The 24,439-nt window shown below is 44.2% G+C and overlaps 2 protein-coding genes across 3 annotated transcripts in view; one reads left to right on the top strand and one right to left on the bottom strand.

Moving 5' to 3' along the window:
* Nucleotides 1-24,439, top strand: part of LOC139576641 (ras GTPase-activating-like protein IQGAP2) — a 98,766-nt gene that overhangs the window by 39,542 nt on the left and 34,785 nt on the right. For both annotated transcript variants that reach the window (XM_071402941.1, XM_071402940.1), the window contains exons 4-17: nt 318-395; nt 1,321-1,397; nt 4,726-4,793; nt 5,620-5,733; nt 5,990-6,168; nt 6,963-7,050; nt 7,384-7,547; nt 8,375-8,462; nt 8,601-8,764; nt 8,988-9,148; nt 16,371-16,495; nt 16,975-17,138; nt 23,197-23,287; nt 23,432-23,599. In XM_071402941.1, coding sequence (XP_071259042.1) covers nt 318-395; nt 1,321-1,397; nt 4,726-4,793; nt 5,620-5,733; nt 5,990-6,168; nt 6,963-7,050; nt 7,384-7,547; nt 8,375-8,462; nt 8,601-8,764; nt 8,988-9,148; nt 16,371-16,495; nt 16,975-17,138; nt 23,197-23,287; nt 23,432-23,599 — 1,729 coding nt within the window. The remainder of the gene's footprint in view (nt 1-317; nt 396-1,320; nt 1,398-4,725; nt 4,794-5,619; nt 5,734-5,989; nt 6,169-6,962; nt 7,051-7,383; nt 7,548-8,374; nt 8,463-8,600; nt 8,765-8,987; nt 9,149-16,370; nt 16,496-16,974; nt 17,139-23,196; nt 23,288-23,431; nt 23,600-24,439) is intronic.
* LOC139576642 (proteinase-activated receptor 3-like) lies at nt 17,556-21,927 on the bottom strand. The gene is made up of 2 exons (XM_071402942.1): nt 21,613-21,927; nt 17,556-21,205 (listed from the first exon to the last, which is right to left on the bottom strand). The coding sequence occupies exons 1-2, from the start codon at nt 21,698-21,700 to the stop codon at nt 20,136-20,138; spliced, it is 1,158 nt and encodes a 385-aa protein (XP_071259043.1). The 5' UTR covers nt 21,701-21,927; the 3' UTR covers nt 17,556-20,135.

Genomic DNA, 24,439 nt, shown 5'->3' with positions numbered 1-24,439 from the left:
TCTTCTGCTCTCCCGCACACGTCCTCCCCTATCTAGTACCCCCCCCCCCACACCGCCATGGAGTCAGACAGACAGGAAGTGTCTAATCCCAGATCCATTGCAGACATTTCCACTTCCTGTCAACCATCTCCCATGGGGCAGAGAGATAGCAACCCCCCCTACAGCCAGCAGCTGTGCTGACACAACACACTCACACACACACACACACTCCAACTCTTGGTGCGTGCGTTTCCTACCAAAAACATGCTATTTGTTATATACAACAGACTCAGTTGCTGGGATCTAATGTTTCTGTTTTGCCTGTTTTTTGTCTCCAGCACACAGGACTTCACTTCAGACACACCGACAACACGGTGCAGTGGCTACGGGCCATGGAATCTGTAGGGCTGCCCAAGGTAAAACTAACACACACACACTGCCCAAGTCCCTCCTTCCAGTGGCATACAGTATCATAACCTGGTAGTAACTGGTGATATCACAAGGTTGAGTTGCCTGTTTTATGACAGATTTTACTAAGTCAAAGGACACACCTACGCAGACAAACAACTGTGAGACTTTCACTGGGCCGGGTAAATAGAGCACGCCGTTCTACTGCTTTCTTATGAGAGGCCTGAGACCAACGCTAGGAGGGTGTAGCTGTGGTGCCTGTACTACTATTGCTAGCACAAATAGAGTGTTATCAGCACCAATGCATCTTTTATGGGTGGTGACAAAAGGTGTTCCCACTGGAGCTGATATGGAGAATGCTAACACCTTATCGTCATGCCATGTGATGGTAACACTGGAACCGCTCTGGAGATGCCTGTTTGATGATCAAATCAATCGATCAATTCCTCTGTTTTGGGGGAAGCAGAATCTTAGGAGTAGACATACAACTAATGAATATGAGCTATTGTTTATTCATATGGTTATTATGGGCTCTTGTCATTATTGATGCTTGAAAATGTTTCTCTATTAATTTTAATTCACAAGAATGATCAGGGCAGGGGAATAGGTTGCTTCACAGTTGTTCCCTTCACTGTTGTCCAGCAGTGCTGTTCCCTTCTGAGAAAACACATGCACGTACACAGCAGCCAGATGTACTGTATGTATAGAAAAGAAGCACACACTGTAATACACCCAAAGGCAACTAAAGGTGTGTGGCAGTGACCAGGAGGATACAGAGGAATAGTGTCAGACTGCCACAGCTTGAAAATGAAACTGACAGCCTGAAAGATGTAGTGTTCTTGATATGACTCCTTGGCCGCTGCACTAAACAAGGTATCAGAAGACACTAATGAAAGATCCATGACTAATGCCTCCTCTGGTTTCTACTTTCAGATATTCTATCCCGAAACGACAGATGTGTACGATCGCAAAAACATGCCCAAGGTAGTGTACTGCATACACGCATTAAGGTAAGACAGAATTCCAACACAATATGTTTTTTGTGTCTTACTGTCCCCCCCTTCCCCTTTAGGCTTACTGCTTACATCATCTTACTCTTTGTGTCTACCACACACTAGTCTATTTCTTGTTTCTGTTTCTTCACTACACTTTATATTTTGGAGGTCTACAGTGCATTCGGAAAGTATTCAGACCTCTTGACTTACCACATTTTTGTTACGTTACAACCTTATTCTAAAATGGATGAAATCAAAAATCTACACACAGTATAATGACAGTGAAAACAGGTTTTTAGAAATGTTTGCAAATGTATAAATAAATAAAAAATGAAATACGAAAGTACAGAGATCCTTGATGAAAACCTCCTCCAGAGCGCACAGGGCCTCCGACAGGGGCGACGGTTCACCTTCCAACAAGTTTCAATGTCCTTGAGTGGCCCAGCCACCATACCCAAGAAGGTGCTTCAACAAAGTACTGAGTATAGGGTCTGAATACTTACGTAAATGTGGTATTTCAGTTTGTTTTTATTTGCAAACATTACTAAAAACCTGTTTTTGCTTTGTCATTATGGGGTATAGTGTGTAAATTGATGAGTCAAGAGGTCTGAATACTTTCCAAATGCATTGTATGTTTTTAGCTCATCTTCTGCGGTTTGATGAGTCCTAAAAGCATATCACATGATATCACTGTCTAAAGGGGATCATTTGAAAAAGCTAACAAGATTGTGTGAACCAAGACAAGTGAAAAAGACTGGATGAACGTTGACTTTGAAACTATTATAGTCTGTGGTCCTTTTGGGTTCAGTTTGTGGTTAAAGCATGTGCCATCTTCAACATTTGAGTGACAAAGGTGTGGCAATAAGCAGTAATTTCCCAAACTCACTCTTGGAACTGATGAGGTGACTTCCTATACACGTTATATTATTTCGAGTATCATAGCAAAGGGTCTGTTGTGGCCTGCTGGAGGTCATTTTGCAGGGCGCTGGCAGTGCACCTCCTTGCACAAAGGCGGAGGTAGCGGTCCTGCTGCTGGGTTGTTGCCCTCCTACGGCCTCCTCCACGTCTCCTGATGTACTGGCCTGTCTCCTGGTAGCGCCTCCATGCTCTGGACACTACGCTGACAGACACAGCAAACCTTTCTACCACAGCTCGCATTGATGTGCCATCCTGGATGAACTGCACTACCTGAGCCACTTGTGTGGGTTGTAGACTCCGTCTCATGCTACCACTAGAGTGAGAGCACCGCCAGCATTCAAAAGTGACCAAAACATCAGCCAGGAAGCATAGGAACTGAGAAGTGGTCTGTGGTCACCACCTGCAGAATCACTCCTTTTTTGGGGGTGTCTTGCTAATTGCCTATAATTTCCACCTTTTGTCTATTCCATTTGCACAACAGCATGTGACATTTATTGTCAATCAGTGTTGCTTCCTAAGTGGACAGTTTGATTTCACAGAAGTGTGATTGACTTGGAGTTACATTGTGTTGTTTAAGTGTTCCCTTTATTTTTTTGAGCAGTGTATATAATTTAAATAGTGCAATATTTATAGGATGCCATTTGAGACCACCTCAGTCTCTCACCTGAGAGCTGCTGTCATAGTGTGGTAATAGTGGTGCTAGTAGAAGTAACAGCTCTGTAGTGACACTTAGTCATTGTGTGATGTCAATAGTGTCACTACTAGTAGGAGGTTTTGTACTGACAGTTTTTCCCCCCGGGCTCTGCTTTCTGTGCCCACACTGACTGTCATGTATACAGTTATGTCATGTACACTGTAATGTGTACAGAAAAGGGTGGCTCGCATCTGAATGTGGCACAGAATTGGAGTGAACGTGTTAGCGAGTTGGCTTGTTTTCTTAATTTTTTTTTGCTGTTTGGTCAGGGCCCATGAGGATCAGCTTCCTTCCCTCCCTGTGTGTGCGCGGACACACACACACACACACACACACACACACACACACACACACACACACACACACACACACACACACACACACACACACACACGTGATCTTCCTTCCTGGCAGGCTGGTCTAACCCCCACTGGGAGCCAGGGAATACACTAGCTCTGAGGAGAAGTAGACACACTGGGCTAATGGGTCTTTGTTGAGAATTCAGTACAGTGGAAAAATTGAAAGGCACCACAATAGAATGGAAACTGAACATAAGTATTCACTCCGGATATGATGGGATTGGTTGGGCATGCGTGTGTGTGTGTTGGTGACGGTGTCACGTTTTGTGTATGCGTGTGTGTGTGTGTGAAGAGGGGGGAGAGTGTGTGTTTGTGTGGAGGGAAAGGAAGGAGGATGTTGTTCCGTGTCCTTCCTACGTGCTTATTGGCCAAGTCAGCAGGATGATCTAACGAAGCCTCCATCATTATCCTCAGTCTCAGTCAGCTGTTTATCTCACAGCAGGGCTGAGTCTGCCAGCCAGCCATGGGTTAACAACGTATTAAACCTTTGGCCTTACCTCTGTCTCAGCAGACTCTACAGCCCTAAGGAAGAGACCTGTGTCCCTGTTTACACTCACATACATATGCACACACACACACACTTAGAGTTTAGAGGCTAACATAGCACTATCATAGCCTCCTCGTACACACAGTTACAGGCACTGGCCCAATATAATGAATGCCAACTTATCAGGAACCTGCTGGCAGATGAAAGTTTAATGCCGTTTCCAGCCACCTGTTTGTTTCAGGCCACCCTTAGTTAGCGCCGTTGGCAGAAAGCAGATATTTCTGGTTTTCAGGGATACAGTATTTTCAACTTCCATTTCCCCTGAAAAACGAAAATGGGGACTCTGCTCAGGTGTCTCTCTACGCCTGCCGTGTTAGGTTAGTTTCAGGCTGACGGGACTCAGGACGGTGCAGTTTGCATGTCAGGATTGTTACTGCTGCTTTCTCTGAGCACCCAATGCCCCCCTGTGGGGAGAAGGGGACATTGCCATTTGGCTGACGCTCTCCTAGTTCGGTCTGGAGCAGATGGATGTTTCAAGGTCCTGTTGGGATGCATCCTTCCTTCCTTAATTTCCTTCAAGTCATCACTGATCGGATTGACATGCTTTCATAGGTGAATGGAATATGGTGGATTCCTTGCTAGCCCAAGGCAAGAGGAAGGATTCATTTCTGAAGTATTGAAGCGCAGCTGAAGTGTGGATGGATGCAGATGTATAGATCTTTGTAAATGTAGGTTTCCCCTGCCTCTGAGTTATTGAGTCAACAGCCACATCTTAGCTTCAGCTTGCTACCCTTTCTTCCTAACCGTTAAATCTAGATCAGTTAATGAGTTGAAGTTTGAAGCTTCATTCCTTTCCATCCCCCCCCCCCCCCCCCCCCTCCACAGCTTATACCTGTTCAAACTGGGCATTGCACCACAGATCCAGGACCTGCTGGGGAAAGTGGCCTTCACAGGTAAGACCAGATTATACCAGCTCTACTACATCATGATAGTTTGAGGTATCATAAGAGCCATAGCTGGAGTTCATCCTGTACTCTAACGTCAACCCATAGCGTTCTTCTCTGCCTGGCACCAGCCAGTTTTGAACTGGAGGCTGGGTCCTTGAACCTGTAACAACAGTTGCTGTGTAGTTGTACGACAGTGTAATGAGCAAGTTGCATGTAGCTAACTGCTCCAGAATGAACGCTGACATAACATACGGCGTTGTCGTGAAGAAAGAACCACTCTAGTGATTACTACCTCCCTTTAAAACTAAAGGAAAACATGTCTTCTGAAGTCTCATTTAAATTGCCTCGGCTGGCGTGTGTGCGCGTGCGGTAATGACACATAATTGGTGCTCATGTTTGGTTTTGATCGAAACAGAATGTCATCACTTGCTACCAGCTGCGTGTTCAATTCGATAAGCACTGTGGAGATGATTTGTAACGTGGTTGATATGAGTGAAGTGTGAAATACCAAACACGTCTCTTTACGGTTCTGTTTAAAATCTCCAGTGTGTCTTGATGTTATATAGGTTGCTAGTGAATGAGCAGTCCCTCTCCTAGGCACAGAGCGGCTCATAATATTGGTCGGAACGTCGCAAATGGAATGGCATCAAACACCTGGAAACCATGTGTTTGATGTACTTGATACCATTCCACTGATTCCGCTCCAGTCATTTCCATGAGCCCGTTCTCCCTAGTTAAGGTGCCACCAACCTCCTTTGCTCCTAGGGTATAGAGGTTTCCTGCTGTGCCAGTTTGGCTGACCTGTTGTAATGTGATCCTGTCTGTCCCACAGAGGAAGAGATCAGTAACATGCGGAGTGAGCTGGAGAAGTACGGCATCCAGATGCCAACCTTCAGTAAGATAGGAGGCATCCTGGCCAACGAGCTCTCAGTGGACGAGGCAGCCTGTAAGTAGTACAGTACACTGTTCCGTCCACTGGATTACTTCTGGAGACCACTGGTCTTCTATCCTGCTCCTGAATAGACCCATAGGGTGTGCAGGGTTTGGTTCCAGCACAGCACAAAAACATTCGATTGAGATAATCCAGGGCTTGATGATTAGTTGAATCTGTTGTGTTAGTGCTGGGCTTCAACAAAAGTCTGACCTCCCATAGATAGACATTTTTGCTGCTGAGTGGTATTTATTCTTGCCTCTGTCCCCAGTGCACGCTGCTGTGTTTGCCATCAACGAGGCGGTGGATAAGGGTGAGGCAGCGGTGACCATGGGGGCGTTGAAGAACCCCAATGCCATGCTGAGGAACACTGGGGAAGAACTGGCCCAGGACTACCAGGTTACACTGAGCCGGGCCAAGGCTAGCAAGGAGGACCAGGCCTCAGGCAGGGTGAGGAACTCTGAGAGCCTCCCTGTTGTTGTCCTTTCCACACAAATCAGTAAAAGAAAGTCTGTGTCCCAAATGGCATCTCATTCTCTTTCAAGATCACTGCTTTTGACCAGAGATCTATGGGCCCTGATTCTGGTAGAATTTTCCAAACTGATCTTGGATCAGCAACTTGATCCTGTTCTGAACAGAAACCTCTTAGACCAGGCAGAGAGGTAGTGAGAATTGGTAGTATATGAGTCTTGTCTGCAGTGACTACCACCTGAAACACTTGCCATGACATTCCAGTGGCTGCAGCGTCAGCTGAACTCCCACTACAACACTAGTCTTCCCAAACAAACTGGCATCTCTCCTCCCATACTCCTTACTAACTCTGTGTAAACATGACCCACTATGTTAAATTACACATTTCTTCAGCAAAGACAAGAAATCTGAAGTTAATATGATGTCCAGATTATCAACAATTTTAGCATGACAGATTTAGTTTCAATATGCACAACATTTAAAAATGGATAGTGCGATATTGAGCCAGATGAACTCATGTATACCATTTTTATATCTTTCCGTGCAGTTTGAAGGAAGTTGAAGGTAGTTTTGTGAGCCAATACTAACTAGTATTAGAGCAATGCCTGGAAGTCTACCGATATAGCTAGCATGCAAAAAAATGGTGTCCATGAGTTCATCTGACTCTGGTTTAGTAGAAAACGGCTTGATTGCCAGAATCTCGTATTATCCTTTTAAGAATGTACGTTTATAGTCCATCTAACACGATGCTTTTCTCTTGTCTCCGTGTTCAGCGCTCATCTGTAGCCACAGAGGAGAGAGATGTTTATGAGGAGCTGCTGACCCAGCAGGAGATCCAGAGCTGCATTGACCTTGTCAACAGTAACTACAGTTCCTGTCTTATGACCTCAGTTCTATAATGAACATCTCTAGGATAGGCCTTCAGAATGTCTAGAGCAGGGGTGTGAAACTCAAATTCTGTAGGGCCGTGTGTCTGCTGCTTTTCCTTATTTCTTCTCAATTTGTGTCCAATTAAGACCTAGACAACCAGGTGAGAGGAGTTTCTAACTAATCAATGACCTTAATCAAGTACAACGGAGGAGTGAAAATCCGCAGACTCTCGGCCCTCCACACATGGTCTAGAGGTAGTGTCCGAGGGGGGTGTGTGGCCAGTGTCTCCATCCAACCCCTGCTCCCTCCTGTCTGTCTCTCCAGCCCAGGTGGCGGTGCGGCAGGTGAACCAGGCCATCTCTGCCCAGGACGAGGCTGTTCTGCTGACTGGGCTCAGGGTGCCCGCTCTGGGAATGCTGGGGGTCCAGGAGGCAAACTCCCACTGGTACCTGGAGCACTTAACCTCCTACTGCGAAATCAAGGCTCGGGTCAGTAAGGCCCAGTGGTGGAAAAAGTACTCAATTGTCATACTTGAGTAAAAGAAAAGATACCTTGATATAAAATGACTCACGTGAAAGTCACCCAGTAAAAATACTACTTAAGTATATTTAAAACCAAATACTTTTTTACTTTTACTGAAGTATCAAAAGTACATGGAATTGCTAAAATGTACTTAAGTATCAAAAGTAAAAGTCTAAAACATTTCAATTTCCTTACATTAAGCAAACCAGACGGCACAATTTTTTTTAATTTTTTTTTATTGAAGGATAGCCAGGGGCACACTCCAACACTCAGACATAATTTACAAATGGAGCATTTGTGTTCAGTGAATCCACCAGATCAGAGGCAGTAGAGATGACCAGGGATGTTCTCTTGATAAGCGTGTGAATTGGACCATTTTCCTGTCAAAATGTATTGAGTACTTTTGGGTGTCTGGGAAAATGTATGGAGTAAAAAGTACATTTTCTTTAGAAATGTAGTGAAGTAAATGTTGCCAAAAATATAAATAGTAAAGTACAGATACCCCAAAAAACGACTTAAGTAGTACTTTAAAGTATTTTTACTGAAGTACTTTACACCACTGGTAAGGCCAGTGGTCAAAGTAGTGGACGCATGTCTAGTAGGTCTTTACAGGTGTCGGGATATAAAGTGTCCTGTCAAAAGAAAGCAGAATACTAACACACTGTGTAGATGTGTTTTTGCCTTCAACAGCCCCAGACTTTATTTGTAGATTAAAGTTGCATTAGAGTTACAGAACCAGGATTTTTCTATTAAATTGAACTTGTCACCCAAACACTTTCTCTTTTGACCTCAGGACACTGGAGGTGCAATGATGCTGCAGAGGGAGGAGATTCAGAGGGTGGTCAGCTCCACTAACGACTTTGCTGAGGCAGAGAAACGAAGTAAGCACCCCTCGCCTCCCATTCCAGTAATTTATATGAATTACATCAGAATAAACATGTTTGAGTATTTGTAGGTTGCTAATCCTTTGCCATCTGCATTATAAGAAGATTGATGAGTACGATGGTTTTCCTGTTCAGAACTGGAGGCCATTGTAGCGATCAACGCGGCCATTCGTCATGGCGTAGCAGCAGAGACGGTGGAGGAGCTGATGAACCCAGAGGCCCAGCTTCCTATTGTCTACCAGACAGCTGCCAACCTCTACCAGACCGAACTGTTCAGCCTGCAGATACAGGGGGCAAAGGTGACGCACGCATGCAGGCATTCAAACACACTAACACACACACACGCACATTTGAGTTGAAATTACACTTTCCTATTTTAAGCTATGATATAAACTTGTACAGTTGTGAGCAGGTGCTAGTTGGCACAACAAAGTAGTAATAGATTTCTCTAGCTTGGTTCGCCAGTTTGCAGACAGTTGTGTGTCTGTCCAGGTGTATATGGTCACTGATTGTATTGAGCAGGCAGGACTGGGGCATGAGGAGCTGTGTGTGGCAGTAGAGATGCTGTCTGCGGTGGCCGTGCTCAACGAGGTCCTGGACACCAAGGACCCCCAGGCTGTTACTGAACAGCTGACTGACTCTCCTCTGGGCTTCAGCAACATGGATCAGGACAACCTGCACAGGTAGCCAACACCACAACCTGCACAGGTAGCCAACACCATAACTATCTGACCTATCACAGGTAACACCACAACTATCTACCATTTTGTCCCTCTAGAGCAGGGACAAACCCTCTCCAACCTTTTCTTGCATGAGAGCTACTTAAAGGAAATGTAACTTATCGCAAGTTACTATTTTTTTGTCTAGCTTGCTTCTCTTCTCCCCTGCAACACTTCACAGGTCCTTGATGTTATTAGGTTCTGACAAACCAAGTTAACTCAAACGGACAACTAGAAAAAGCTCAAAACAAGTTTATTCACCCACTGGGTTAAACAGCTGAAAAGACAGACATGTTTCCACAAGTACATATATTTAGACCCTCTACTGGGCGGAGTCAACTCCTTGCACATCTAGACAGCCAATACATCTCTGTTGCTAGGCAGGAACTTAAGTGGTTCCTCTCATTGGTGTAGTCATGGCCCTGTCTCCTGTCTGTGTATGTCATAGTACTGTTACTTCTCAAATTATTCTGACCTGACCTGGTTAGGCTGTTTTTATGTTATCCAGAGCGTTGATGACTGCAATTGTGCTTCCGGCACTAATTTACACTCTTTTTCCAACGTTTACTAACACCGGCCGTATTCAACGGGTGTTGAGCGTTCGTAAATTCGTCAGTCGTTCTGCGCTCTGGCACACTCAGACGAGAGTGCTCTGAAATCGGAGTAGATAGTGTCGTGACTTTACTTCCATTAATCTGATGACTTATTTATTTAATCCTTTAACTATGTTTAATTATTACCCAATTTTTAATTAATCATGTACAATTAACATTAGTATTTGGGGCACCACGGAAGAATTTGTTTAGAGTTACCATCTCCCGAATTAAACTCTCAGGTCTTTACCTATTTCATCGATAAACAGTCATCTTATTAATCATTACCTCTTATCAAATCATCATTCTGACCAGTCGTAATCTTCTTGGATCTGCGAAAACCCCAGTCTAGCTCATTATTCAGTACTACACAAATTGTGTTAATTATTTATTTACTAGCTAACTAAATTATAACACAGAATAAACATACACCCTTTACATGAGACTAAGGTCCCTAGTGGACTGACAAAATATGACGGTTTATTACACAGATGGAGAGGGAGGAAAAGAGGGAGACAGAGAAGAAGGAACACATTCTATAACTATTCTCCCATAAACCTCAAACTTTGCACACAAACTACCGCCCGTTTGGAATAAGAGATCGTTAATATATTTACGTGTGAAATGCCTTCGTTCGTTATATCTCTCGGTCGGAACCAAGCCTTCTCGGGAAGTTGTTGGCCTTCCAGTTGTATGGCTCTGATTGTCCGCAAGGGGTCTCCCCTTTCACGTTTTCTACTGTTCAATCTGGAAGATAACTAGTCGACGGTTCCCATTGGTGATGAGCGTCGTAGGATAGTCTCACTTAGATTCGCTTTTCGCGATCTGACAGCTAATCAGCTGAACAAGTGATTGTCTAAGGTGAGCTTCTCGCCTCTTCCTTATCGTATTGGCATTCAGGATTCGGACCACGATTGACATGATATGCAGCTTTTCGTCTCTCTGGTCCAAAGGAAGGTGTTCATTTCTTCACCTCGTGTTGAGGTTCAAAGTTTCAACCATTTCCAACATATAGCTACCAGCCTCACGTTTAAGGGTTGATTCCTCTTCCAAGCCTTTATGCACTCTTGGTCAAAAGGGGCGTTCTGTTATACTGACAAGCTCTCTGACCTTACTCAGGGCCTGGCTACTTAATGTGCAAAAGATATCAAAAACTATCTCATTAGAAAACTAAAATCACATTCCTAAACACATACCTTCATTACTTTCCATATTGTATTCACAACATATTGGATAAAAACTTGACAGATAAAGGGGGTATCCTTTCCAAGTTAAAGTATTTGGTCCTTACAGTTTTTAATAACATCACAAAATGAAAAACACATTTCTAAACACATACCTTCATTACTTTCCATATTGTATTCACAACATATTGGATAAAAACTTGACAGATAAAGGGGGTATCCTTTCCAAGTTAAAGTATTTGGTCCTTACAGTTTTTAATAACATCACAAAATGAAAAACAATGTGACATTAGTTTTCCATAGTTCCCCACTGACCACTTCCCACATTATGTTAAATATATGGTTGCACATTTTTGGGACTATTCAGAGGTGGAACTTTCTGTGGGAATTAACAGGAATATATATGCAAATTAATATTAATACCATTTAAATGAAGATGTTTTTTGCATTGGATATATTTACCATATCATATGGAGACAGGAACATAAACCTTTTACCTTATCATAAGTAGACATAATTGCAAATGATTAAATTCTTCCAATGGAAAAAAACCTATTTAGTTATGAATTGAACTTTAATTAGTTGACTCTTCACATGGTATGATTTCACTGAACAACAAAAGAAAGGCAATATTGAGTGATCCCCAATGATCCTTCGCATCTCCCAAAAACGTTTTCAACATACATCTGTAAAATTATAGTCTTGAAACTAAAGCTTTGGTTGTTTTCCTCTCAGGCTTTGATGTCTTCTCCCTGGACCTCCTCAATGTCCACCTCTTGAACATCAGACTCTGAGGCCTCATCTTCACTGTCACTTTCCAACCTTGTTGAGGATGACTCGTTGTCAGGCTCAAAAAGCCTAAAATTTGCCCGGATGGCCACCAATTTTTCAACACTTGTATTGGTCAGCCTGTTATGTGCTTTGGTGTGTGTGTTCCCAAACAAGGACCAGTTGCACTCTGAGGCAGCTGATGTTGGTGGGATTTGGAGGATGGAGGAAACAGGGGAAAGAGCCTCAGATCCACAAAGTCCCTTCCACCAGGTGGACAATGAGATATGTTGGCATGACTGCCATATTGTATCTCCATCCCAAAGCCCTTGCTTGGAAGTGTACTTCACCAGACTGCCAAGAACCTTGCCCTCATCCAGGCCAAGGTGGCGAGACACGGTAGTGATGACACCATAGGCCTTGTTGATCTCTGCACCAGACAGGATGCTCTTGCCAGCATACTTGGTGTCCAACATGTACGCTGTGGCGTGTATGGGCTTCAGGCATAAGTCTTCATGCTTTTTCATGTATTTCAGAACTGCAGTTTCCTCTGCTTCGAGCAACAGTGAAGTGGACAGGGCAGTACGGATTTCTTCTCTTAGATCTGCAAACAGAGTCTGAACATCAGACAGGATGGCATTGTCTCCCTCAATCCATGCAATGGCTACTGCTATAGGTTTCAGGAGTTTCAGGCTGCTTACCACTCTCTCCCAAAATACATCATCCAGGAGGATCCACTTGATGGGGCTGTCCATATTGGCAGACTGTGATATTGCCATGTCTTGGAGAGACATGGTAGCAAAAACTAACTAGCAGAAATTGTTAACAAGTTAGAAATGATTTAAACACACTTTGCTGTAGGCTACTATTTACTAGTTAACAAAAAAATCATGTATGTCATGTAAAATATATTCACCCCACCCAGTATTGTAATCAAAACTTACCAGAAGGCATGTAGTCCTTGGCTCAGACGGTGTAGTAGTGTGGGCTCAATAGCATCTCATTAGCATGCAAGATCTTGAAAATGTGATGGAAGAATGTGCATGTACTGTGCATGTAGAGGGTTGCAATTCCATTGAATTGGGGATAGTTTAACCAAAATATGCCACAAGACCTAGAATTGCTTTATGTGTATTGGGCGGGCAAAAGTGTCTGAACAAAGACATTCCTTTAGTTAATGCTAAAGCGAAAGAGAGTCTCCGTCTTGTAATTTACGACCGAGTGTGAAGGGTCGACCATCCAGCAGCTCCCCCTCTCCCCTCTGTGGGAGAGAGAGAGGCCTGGTTACTGTCACAATCTCGGCAGTCTGATCTGACCCATTCTGATCCTCACATGACTGTCATGTCAATTGCCAGAGCGAATTTACCAGCTACGTCTATCAACAGTTGTCGCAGTGACATTAACCTTCTATTGAAATGGTTACTTGCATAGTAGAGTTTTTTGTTAAGACATGTAGCTAGCTAAACAATGAACCATATTCCCAACTCAGGACGTTAACTTCTCTGGGATATGTGGGACGCTAACGTCCCACTTGGCCAAAAGCCAGTAAAAATGCAGAGCACAAAATTCAAATAAATTACTATAAAAATCAATCTTTCATGAAATCACACATGAAAGACACCAAATTAAAGCTACACTTGTTGTGAATCCAGCCAACATGTCTGATTTCAAAAATGATTTACGGCAAAAGCACACCAAACGATTATGTTAGGTCAGTACATAGCCACAGAAAAACAGCCATTTTCCCAGCCAAAGATAGGAGTCACAAAAAGTAGAAATAGAGAAAATGAATCACTAACCTTTGATCTTCATCAGATGACACTCATAGGGACATCATGTTACACAATACATGTATGTTTTGTTCGATAATGTGCATATTTATATCCACAAATCTCAGTTTACATTGGCGCCATGTTCAGAAATGCCTCCAAAATATCCGGAGAAATTGCAGAGAGCCACATCAAATAACAGAAATACTCATCATAAACTTTGATGAAAGACCCATGTTTTACATAGAATTAAAGATACACTTGTTCTTAATGCAACCGCTGTGTCAGATTTCAAACCATGCAATAATCTGAGACGGCGCTCGGATATAAACAACATTTCTCTGCCATTTCTCCGTGAGTCAACAGAAATACGAAATTACATCATAAATATTCCCTTACCTTTGATGATCTTCATCAGAATGCACTCCCAGGAATCCTAGTTCCACAATAAATTGTTGTTTTGTTCGATAATGTCCATTATTTATGTCCAAGTAGCTACTTCTGTTAGCACGTATAGTACACATATCCAAACGCTCGCGCAGATCCAGGCGAACGTCTGGCACTCTGCCAGTCCACTGACTAAAACAGCTCCCATCCGGCCCCACATCACAGTAGAAGCTTCATTCAAGGTTCTACAGACTGTTGACATCTAGTGGAAGGCGTAGGAAGTGCAAACAGATCCATATCCCACTGGGATTTCAATAGGCGATGAGTTGAAAATCGACCGGCCTCAGAATTCTCACTTCCTGTTTGGATTTTTTCTCCGGTTTTTGCCTGCCATATGAGTTCTGTTATACTCACAGACATCATTCAAACAGTTTTAGAAACTTCAGAGTGTTTTATATCCAATAGTAATAATAATATGCATATATTATTATGTAGGACAGAGTAGGAGGCTCTGGGCACGCTATTCATCCAAAGTGAAAATGCTGCCCCCTATCCTTCCAGTTGAAGCTCGCATCCGCTACAAGACCATGGTGCTTGCCTACGGAGCTGTGAGGGGAACGGCACCTCCGTACCTTCAGGCTCTGATCAGGCCCTACACCCAAACAAGGGCACTGCGTTCATCCACCTCTGGCCTGCTCGCCTCCCTACCTCTGAGGAAGTACAGTTCCCGCTCAGCCCAGTCAAAACTGTTCGCTGCTCTGGCACCCCAATGGTGGAACAAACTCCCTCACGACGCCAGGTCAGCGGAGTCAATCACCACCTTCCGGAGACACCTGAAACCCCACCTCTTTAAGGAATACCTAGGATAGGATAAAGTAATCCTTCTAACCCCCCCCCCCCTTAAAAGAGTTAGATGCACTATTGTAAAGTGGTTGTTCCACTGGATATCATAAGGTGAATGCACCAATTTGTAAGTCGCTCTGGATAAGAGCGTCTGCTAAATGACTTAAATGTAAATGTAAATGTATCCTAGAGAAGTTAAAATCCCTACATGAATCTGCAGGTAACTAACCAACCAGGTTCAATGTTAGCTATAACTGGCAAAGCAAATGGCTCTGAGATAAGAATAATATTACTACACAGATCATACACGTAACGCTAGCTAGCGAGCCAGCCTGCTAACATTAGCTAGCTAGCTAACAGTACACTTTATCTTGAAATGAAAACAACTTTCTGACAAAATTTGAAACGTGTAATATCTGAAAATGTAGCTTGCTATAGACTGTTACATGGATGGATGCTTCTTCCTCTCTCACGCATGCCATGGTTGCCCTTAGTTTGAAGATGTAATCCGGAGACATCTGTTTTCTCCATCTCCTTACCTATCATACTCTAATTCCACTGATTTTCAAACCTCGGTCCTCCAGAAAGTGGAGAGCAACACTAATGCAATTCTACTACAATATATATATATATATTTAAAGTCTCGTTAGACAGGATTACCTAAACATACTGACCAGCTCAAATAGACAGAAGCCTGCTACATGGCAGACCAATCCGAACTCATCTCTCGGCATGTCCAGCCCACTCATTCTCAGCCAATCATGGCTAGCAGGAAGGTTGCTACCTATTTCTGTGGCTAAACCAACTAATTGAGTAATTTTATTCGTATTTACAGATTGCATACAAGTTTGTTATTAAGGCACATGAAAGTTCACATGTTCCAGAAGGCATTTCTGCCCAAAAAATGCATTTTGATAAAAAAAAATAAAAAGTTTACGTTCAAATGGCTCTCCAGTGAAGTTGTGATGCGCGAGATATGCCTAGTTTCCTGAAATTAATAAACAACTTTAACCCTATAAAATCTGTTTAGTATTTTCCCAAATGTTGTCTTCTCGGCTGAATTTTTCCAGGTTTTGGATTTGTTTATATTTTTCACAAACAAAATAAAAATGAGTCCATGTCAATGCTTAAATCACATCAAAAGACAATTTTTAAGGTCTGGAAAAAAGCGAACACATTTTTGAGTGTAATTCCCCCTTTAATTGCAGATCTAGAGAGAGAGCAATGTGTCGGTCTAGCAATGTTTCTGTACTGTTGCACATGCTGAGTTTGCTAAAGTGGCAATATTGCTTGAAATTAATTGGCAGATGTTATGCTTGGCTTTTTAAGCCAATAGTGGCTAACCAGGGGTGGGATAATGTCAAGATGGCTTTGATTGGATAGTAGCTGGAAGCTTGCGGTGTCTGATACTTGTGAGATTTGTTCATGAAAGTTTGCGGCGGAACTCGTGAAAAAAGCATGTACTTTCAGAAATGTTTGGCCAACTACTGGTAGCTCGCGATTGACCTGTTGGAGACCCCTGCTCCAGAGAGGGAACTCCAGTTACTCACACACACACACAGGTAACAACTAGAAGACGAAACGTCTGTCTGCCTAATGTGTAACCTCGCCTGGCCCTGCCCCTTCCCCCTCTGTCTCTCAGGTATGCAGACACTCTAATCAGTCTCCGAGCCGAGAGCCTGTCCCAAGGCCTGGAGTTCCTCACCTGGAATGATGTTCAGAAGACCATCGACACTGTCAACCTACAGGTCCACGAAGAACACGAGCGTAAGTCAAGTCCTCTAACGGTCTTGACACTGACTACATCCCAAATGCCACCCTATTTATTTCACTACTTTTGATCAGGGCCCATAGCGCTCTGGTCAAAGTAGTGCACTGAATAGGGAATAGGGTGCCATTTGGGATGTAGACAATGTCTCCCAAGTCTAACCATTCACTTAGTTGGGAGAAAAGTTAGCAGTGTCTTGACTAAATAAATACACAGTCTAAATAATAATACAATGTTTTATTGTCACGTACACCAGATAGGTGCAGAAGATGTGTTGTTTTACAGGATTAGCCATACAGTAGTAGTAGTACGGCGTCCCTGGAGCCAATTAGGATTAAGTGGGTTGCTCAAGCGCACATCGATGATGAAGTAGTCCTGAGATCAGTATCATTAGGGCTGTTTCCCTGCTGCTTGGGGAGGTTCAACTCCCCCTGACTCAGTGTCATTACACATGCTGTCTGTCTCAACTCCCCTCCAGGTATTATTGCTATAGCTGAGATCAACGAGGCGCTGAGCTCTGGGGATCCTGAACAGACCCTCTCTGCTCTGCTCCTGCCCACGGCCAAACTGCAGGGGGTAAACCCAGCAACAGCGAAACACTACCATGACGTCCTGCAGAACACCAAGCTACTCATCTGTAAGGTACTGGACTGTCAGCTATTATGAGATCCTATAGATATCTTCCCTCGAGCAGAGAAGCCTCCATCTTAATACATCTCATGTACGGAGAAGGCATTTGTACGGAGAAGGCCTTAGTACCCAGAGGCTGGGGGTCACAGCTGTTGATCAGATCTAGGTTACAGATCCAGGCTACAGATCTAGGTTGCCATGTTTCCTATATAGTGCATTACTTTTGACTAGCGCTCAGTGCTCTGGTCAAAAGTAGTGCGCTATATAGGGACTAGAGGGCCATTTGGAATGACTGTAGATCTGTAACCTAGACCTAATAAGGTGTTTAGTTGAGAAGGATAGGGACAGTGACAGAGATGAATGAGATGTTCAGTGATTAATGGGAGCATGTTAAAACAGGTCTGTCTGGAGTCAAGAACATCATCGGAATGAACCTGCCCTCACCTTTATTTAAAACCCTGCTCATTCTATGACATGTACTGTATCCACCCCAATGGTGGAATCAGCTTCTCCCTGAAGCTAGGATAGCGGAGTCCCTGCCCATCTACCGAAAACATCTGAAACCCTACCTCTTCAAAGACTATCTTAAATAATCCCACAGCACCCCCACCTAAAATATTTAATTAAATAAATAGTGTGTGTGTATAATATGTATTACCGTTCAAAAGTTTGGGGTCACTTAGAAATGTCCTTGTTTTTAAGGCACTGCATCGCAGTGCTAGCTGTGCCACCAGAGATTCTGGGTTCAAGCCCAGGCTCTGTCGCAGCCGGCCGCGACCGGGAGGTCCATGGGGCGACGCACAATTGGCCCAGTGTCGTCCGGGTTAGGGAGGGTTTGGCCGGCAGGGATATCCTTGTCTCATCGCGCACTAGCGACTCCTGTGGCGGGCCTGGCGCAGTGCACGCTGACCAGGTCGACAGGTGTACGGTGTTTCCTCCGACACATTGGTGCGGCTGGCTTCCGGGTTGGATGTGCGTTGTCAAGAAGCAGTGCGGCTTTGTTGGGTTGTGTTTCGGAGGACGCATGGCTCTCGACCTTCGCCTCTCCCGAGTCCGTGCGGGAGTTGCAGCGATGAGACAAGACTAACTACTACCAATTGGAAACCACGAAATTAGGGAGAAAAAAGGGGTAAAAAAAAAAAGTCCTTGTTTTTGAAAGAAAAGCACCTTTTTTTTGTCCTTTACAATAACATAAAATTGATCAGAAATACAGTGTAGACGTTAATGTTGTAAATGACTATTGTAGCTGCAAATTTTTTATGGAATATCTACATAGGCATACAGAGGCCCGTTATCAGCAACCATCACTCCTGTGTTCCAATGGCACGTTGTTAGCTAATCCAAGTTTATCAGGCTAATTGAGCATTAGAAAACCCTTTTGCAGTTATGTTAGGACAGCTGAAAACTTTTGTGCTGATTAACGAAGCAATACAACTGACCGCCTTTAGACTAGTTGGAGCATCAGCATTTGTGGGTTCGATTACAGGCTCAAAATGGCTAGAAACAAATAACTTTCTTCTGAAACTCGTCAGTCTATTCTTGTTCTGAGAAATGATGGCTATTCAATGCGAGAAATTGCCAAGAAACTGAAGATCTCGTACAACGCTGTGTACTACTCCCTTCACAGAACAGAGTAAACTGGCTATAACCAGAATAGAAACAGGAGTGGGAGGCCCCGGTGCACAACTGAGCAAGTGGACAAGTACATTAGTATCAAGTTTGAGAAAGACGCCTCACAAGTCCTCAACTGGCAGCTTCATTAAATAGTACCTGCAAATCACCAGTCTCAACGTCGACAGTGAAGAGGCGACTCCGGCCTTCACATATAAAAATAGCCTGTCGTGAACTAACACTCGCACTTGACTTTTTTCCCCCTTACTAGCACTGACTTTTCTACTACTAAAATTGAGGAAAAGTGTACTTACTAAGACTAAGATATGTAGTTTCTCACCTAGCTATTTTAAGATGAATGCACTAACTCTAAGTTGTTTTGGATAAGAGTGTCTGCTAAATGACTAAAATGAAAGGCGTGTGCAGTCTACACCTATCAATGTGGACAACAGAATATACAGAATTAAAATGGGAATTAACTAATAAATGAATGTATGGTAATACATGAATATACTTCATTTGTATTGCAAGGGTTTTATATTTTCAAATTGTCCTTGTGAACAAATCAAAACAGTACATAATGATAACTTTGAAGTAAGCATGTCCTTCCTTGGCTGAGATAATGAGTGGCCTGGACATGCCGAAACAGTCTGGTTTCTCAACATCATCTCTGGGAGAATTGTTTTTGTCGTCACTGTTGCCGTCGGCTGGTTTTTCAGGACATCCTTGCTGATACTGTACACAAATGAAAACATTTGCTAAACCGTCAACTTAGTAGTAGCTCTGATAGTATCCCACAGGGAAGAACGCATAGCATAACATTGTGTTCAGATTTCAAGCAGAGCTGTTTCCTGTTCACTTGTTTACAGCGTGTAGTTCCAGACGGCTTCCCTTCCTCTTCATCTTCAGTAGTTTGCTTGTTCATGCTCTGGGCTCCCCCACTGCGCTCTGACAATGGAAGATACTGTACAGGTGTACATGGCCCATCTGTAAATAGCCCACCCAATCTACCTACCTCAACCCCATATTGTTTTTATTTACTTTTCTGCTCTTTTGCACACCAGTATTTCTACTTGCACATCATCATCTGCACATCTATCACGCCATTGTTAATTTGCTAAACTGTAATTACGTCACTACTATGGCCTATTTATTGCCTTACCTCCTCTCGCCTTTTGCACACATTTGCATAGACTTCTTTTTTTATTTTTTATTCTATTGTGTTATTGACTGTACGCTTGTTTATTCCATGTGTAACTCTGTTTGTGTCGCACTTCTTTGCTTTATCTTGGCCAGGTCGCAGTTGTAAATGAGAACTTGTTCTCAACTAGCTTACGTGGTTAAATAAAGCTGAAATATATATATGTTTTAAATACAATGGGCACATACACACAGTCTCTACACCAGAACAGGTGTCTGCTGTGTCCTCCTGAGAGAGGCGAAGCGCAGTTTGGAGGCGGTTGTCCTGGACATGAGAATACACAGGAAGGGGTCCAGACAGCTGTGGAAGCAGCACAGACACACTGTAGCGCTGGAGTACACATACAGCCCGTCCTCTCCACTGGTGGACAGCCTCACGTAATGGGCGATATGGAGGACGCCGCTGGGAGCGAAACACACAGTGAAGATGAGGAAGACCAGTGTACTGACCCTGATGAAGGGTGTCCAGTCAAGGCCCGAGCGACCCAGATGCCGCACCACCGCCACATGGGTCCAGGCACAGACCACAAAGGGCACGAGTAACCCTAAACAGACCAGTGCCAACCTGTAGGGCACCAGCAGTGCGTGGGGGGAGTCCTCCAGGGGCAGTATGTCGTGGCAGGTGGTGAAGCCCAGACGAGGCAGCAGGAAGCTCTGTCTCACCAGGAGCTCAGGCACCACAGCCACCCCAAACAGGCCCCACACCCCCAGGCTTGCCCCCAACGCCCAGGCCGTCTTGTGCAGCCGCCTGTACAGGAAGGGCCTCACCACGGCCAGGTAGCGCTTCAGGCTGACACAAGCAATGGTGTGAGCAGAGCAGTAGACATTGCCATAGAAACAAGCGGTGACGACACGGCAGGCAGCTTCGCCGAACACCCAGTTGTTTCCGTTTAGGTGGTAGTGGACTCGGAGGGCCAGGGAGAGCAGGAGGAGTAGGTCAGAGAGGGCCAGGCTAAGGTAGAGGACAGCCGTGGAGAAAGACCTGGCCCGGAGCCTCAGGAAGGTCAGGATATAAGCGTTGGAGGGAATGCCCACTGCCATGGCCAGGAGGTAGGCTGAGGGGATGAGCCGGGTGCTGAGGAGCCCCGTGGTGTAGGCTACTGCAGGGTCTTCCAGCCTCACGTCCAGCCCAGGGGCCCCAGGGGACAGGTTGACCAAGCTGGGGGGCCCCGCCGCAGCCGTACAGTTGGTCTGAACTCTCCTGCCATTGAACGTCCTTGGGTCCAACACAGCTAAGGTGGTTATTTTTGTCTTGTTGACTTTCTCCTCTGTGGTGAAATGGGGGGGAAGAACATAGATTTTAATTCCGGTGTGAGGTTTTCTACTTTGAATGCAACTATTCCCCTTTGACACACAGCATTGAATGGAAATGCCATTATAATAATCTAGATATTATTTAAGTTAATTGGCTCAAAATGCTGTTTAAAACATGCATGATGTTACACAATTCATACAAGATGTGTGACAACCGTACACTAGCGATTGTGAAGCTGATTTACTGGCAAACATTTAGGCATAACAAGCATGTTGTTGATGGAGGGGAAACAGAACTGGTGAAGCCCTACCAAAATGCAGCTTGACCAAGTGGATGCAAAGTCCCCAATTGTAATATGAAAGGCTTAAGAATGATGTCCTCTAAAATCCTATGGAGAAATGTAAAAAGAAAGTGACTTACCATTGTCCTGGAGAGAGAGTCCTACCGTCAGACAGAAGAGAATCCCAGCCAGTGTATTGGTCCGGTCTTTCTCCTGTCTCCTCCACATTGTTATTATTATCCCTGTTTTATTCCAACTCAAAGTCCTCTAGTGTTTCTATAGACTTGCTATAGGCTAGTTGTTCATTATCAGGATTAACTAGCAGAATCAACTAGCCATCCAGATAGCTGGTTCACATGATCAAGCAGGCTACTGTACTGGAAGTCCATGCTACACTGGTGTTAGCACTGGACCGTGAGGCTGTGTGCGTAGGGTGTGTGTATACTCTGTGTGTGTTTCCTGTCCAGGCTTGAAACTGAATTCCTGCTCTGCGTCAGACCCTATCTACGGATTCAGCCGAGTGGGAGGAGACGGTCCAAATAGTTTACTGTTTAGTTGGTCATTCCTAAAATAGTTTGTTTTTTTGTGCAGGTTTCTCAAGTCTTTCAGTTTTCTGTGACTGAATATATGGCTTGTCTAATGCAAAATTACTAATGTTAGAGTAAAAAGATTAACTCCGGTTATACTAAGTAACAAGATTATCAGCTTGGGTAACATCCAACATACAGTTGTAGCAGTAGGATGATTTCAAAACCCAAGCTTCCTGGAACAGTTTCCATGAACCTGCTTTGACCTTCAGTATTCCACTTTTTGAGTCACACACATTTTGATTCCACGTGATCGGAACTACAATTGTCAAGTTAGAAAGTATGGTCACAAGTTCCTATTTAGCTTTGGTCTGTATGTTATGTTTGTGCTTGTACGAGTTCTTGCTTATCTCTACACGTCCTAAAGGTATTTATATACTGTATGGTCAGTGGGGAATTCACTGGTCAAAAGCAGATCTACTTCCTGACATACCAAGGGGGCCTGTTTTCTCTTGGCTTCCTTCCTGCCTTTTGTGTCATTGGGGAGACAACCTCTCTGCTCCCAAAGGTCTCCACAATTAGTCTGAGAAGGAAAATGCTGGTCAGGCAGGCTGAATAAACGTTCAGTGTGGTTTCTCTGCTATTTTAAGTGGTATTTGTGTTTGAGCCATGGACCCATGACCAATGGTGTGGACTGAGCTGAGGATGTTTTGTCCATTAACAATGTGTTTTGACATTTTCCCTCAGGTCTTACCTCTGGGTACAGAGGAAATGGTACAACTTCTTGTTCATGCTTGTGCTGTCTTTGTAGCTGTTAATGTGCTTCATACCTGGGTTTCAAATACTTACAATATTTACAAAAATGTTATCTCTGCCATGTCTGGCTTAATAAACCAATAGAAAGTACCACAAAATGCGAAGTATTTTAACCCAGGTATGTTTTTTGGGGGGAGCATTTTTGTTGTTTTTGTTTTTACATGTGCTGTCTTGGTTAGTGCTTAGAAGAAGAACATTCAGTTAGGGCTCAGGCCAAACTTGAGATCTGTGGTTGTATCTCAAACACTTGATTTTACCAGAAAGTTCAAATGATGTGTGCACATCTCAAGATAGAATTATGCACTGCGTTGTGTGGATTGTCAATGTTTGTGTGGTCTACCACTCTGAAAGCAGAGATTGACCCTGTGTCTGTGACTCCAGAGCTCAGGGGATGAGTCTGCTGTGCTGTGGCTCGACCAGATTCAAGAAGGGATACACACAGCCAACCAAGATGAAGAGGAGGCTCTCGCATGTAGGCACACCATGCTCACTCAAAACCATGAACAAATCATTTCTTAGTAGTTCTTCACATCACAATTCTCCAACCACTGGATGAGAGGTAAATTACCAAAATGTTAAATGTCATAACTGATCCTGTGTGTTTTGTCTGTGGCAGTGGCAGGAGCTGTGGCGGATATCAACAGGGAGGTGGCGGAGGGGGACTACCAGACCACCCTACAGGCCCTCCAGTCTCCCCTGGCAGGGCTGAGAGGTGTTCTGTCTGAGTGTGCAGACACCTACCAGACACAGCTGGCCCAGCGCCAGGACCTCAACACTACCACTGGTAACCTGGCATACAATCAGCTTATTATGGATGTTTGTTCTCAATACATTACCTCCCCAACTTCTAGCGTGTCATTTACATTTCAGTCATTTAGCTCTTATGCAGAGCAACTTAGTTAGTGCATTTGTCTTTAGGTAGCTAGGTACGACAACCACATATTACAGTCAACTATTGTGTAAATCATGCATTTGGAGGTTAGTGAGTGATGTCCAGGTGTTGTTTCCTCTAGCAGGCAGCAGTGAGTGTGTGTGATGTCCAGGTGTTGTTTCCTCAGCAGCAGGCAGCAGTGACAGTGTGTGTGATGTCCAGGTGTTGTTTTCTCTAGCAGGCAGCAGTGACAGTGTGTGTGATGTCCAGGTGTTGTTTCCTCTAGCAGGCAGCAGTGAGTGTGTGTGTGATGTCCAGGTGTTGTTTCCTCAGCAGCAGGCAGCAGTGACAGTGTGTGTGATGTCCAGGTGTTGTTTTCTCTAGCAGGCAGCAGTGACAGTGTGTGTGATGTCCAGGTGTTGTTTCCTCTAGCAGGCAGCAGTGAGTGTGTGTGTGATGTTCAGGTGTTGTTTCCTCAGCAGCAGGCAGCAGTGAGAGTGTGTGGGTGATGTCCAGGTGTTGTTTCCTCTAGCAGGTAGCAGTGACAGTGGGTGTGATGTCCAGGTGTTGTTTCCTCTAGCAGGCAGCAGTGACAGTGTGTGTGATGTCCAGGTGTTGTTTCCTCAGCAGCAGGCAGCAGTGAGTGTGTGTGATGTCCAGGTGTTGTTTCCTCTAGCAGGCAGCAGTGACAGTGTGTGTGATGTCCAGGTGTTGTTTCCTCTAGCAGGCAGCAGTGAGTGTGTGTGTGTGATG

This window comes from Salvelinus alpinus, chromosome 5 (assembly GCF_045679555.1).
Source record: "Salvelinus alpinus chromosome 5, SLU_Salpinus.1, whole genome shotgun sequence".
Taxonomy (NCBI): domain Eukaryota; kingdom Metazoa; phylum Chordata; class Actinopteri; order Salmoniformes; family Salmonidae; genus Salvelinus; species Salvelinus alpinus.
Note: the sequence above shows the minus strand (reverse complement) of the source record. Positions and strands in the feature narration are given on the sequence as shown.

Excerpts from the sequence above, each read along its gene's own strand:
- LOC139576642 (XM_071402942.1), bottom strand. The coding sequence starts at position 21,700 with ATGTGGAGGAGACAGGAGAAAGACCGGACCAATACACTGGCTGGGATT. Across the intron at positions 21,206-21,612 it reads ACTCTCTCTCCAGGACAATG|AGGAGAAAGTCAACAAGACA; the intron begins GTAAGTCACTTT and ends ATTTCACCACAG.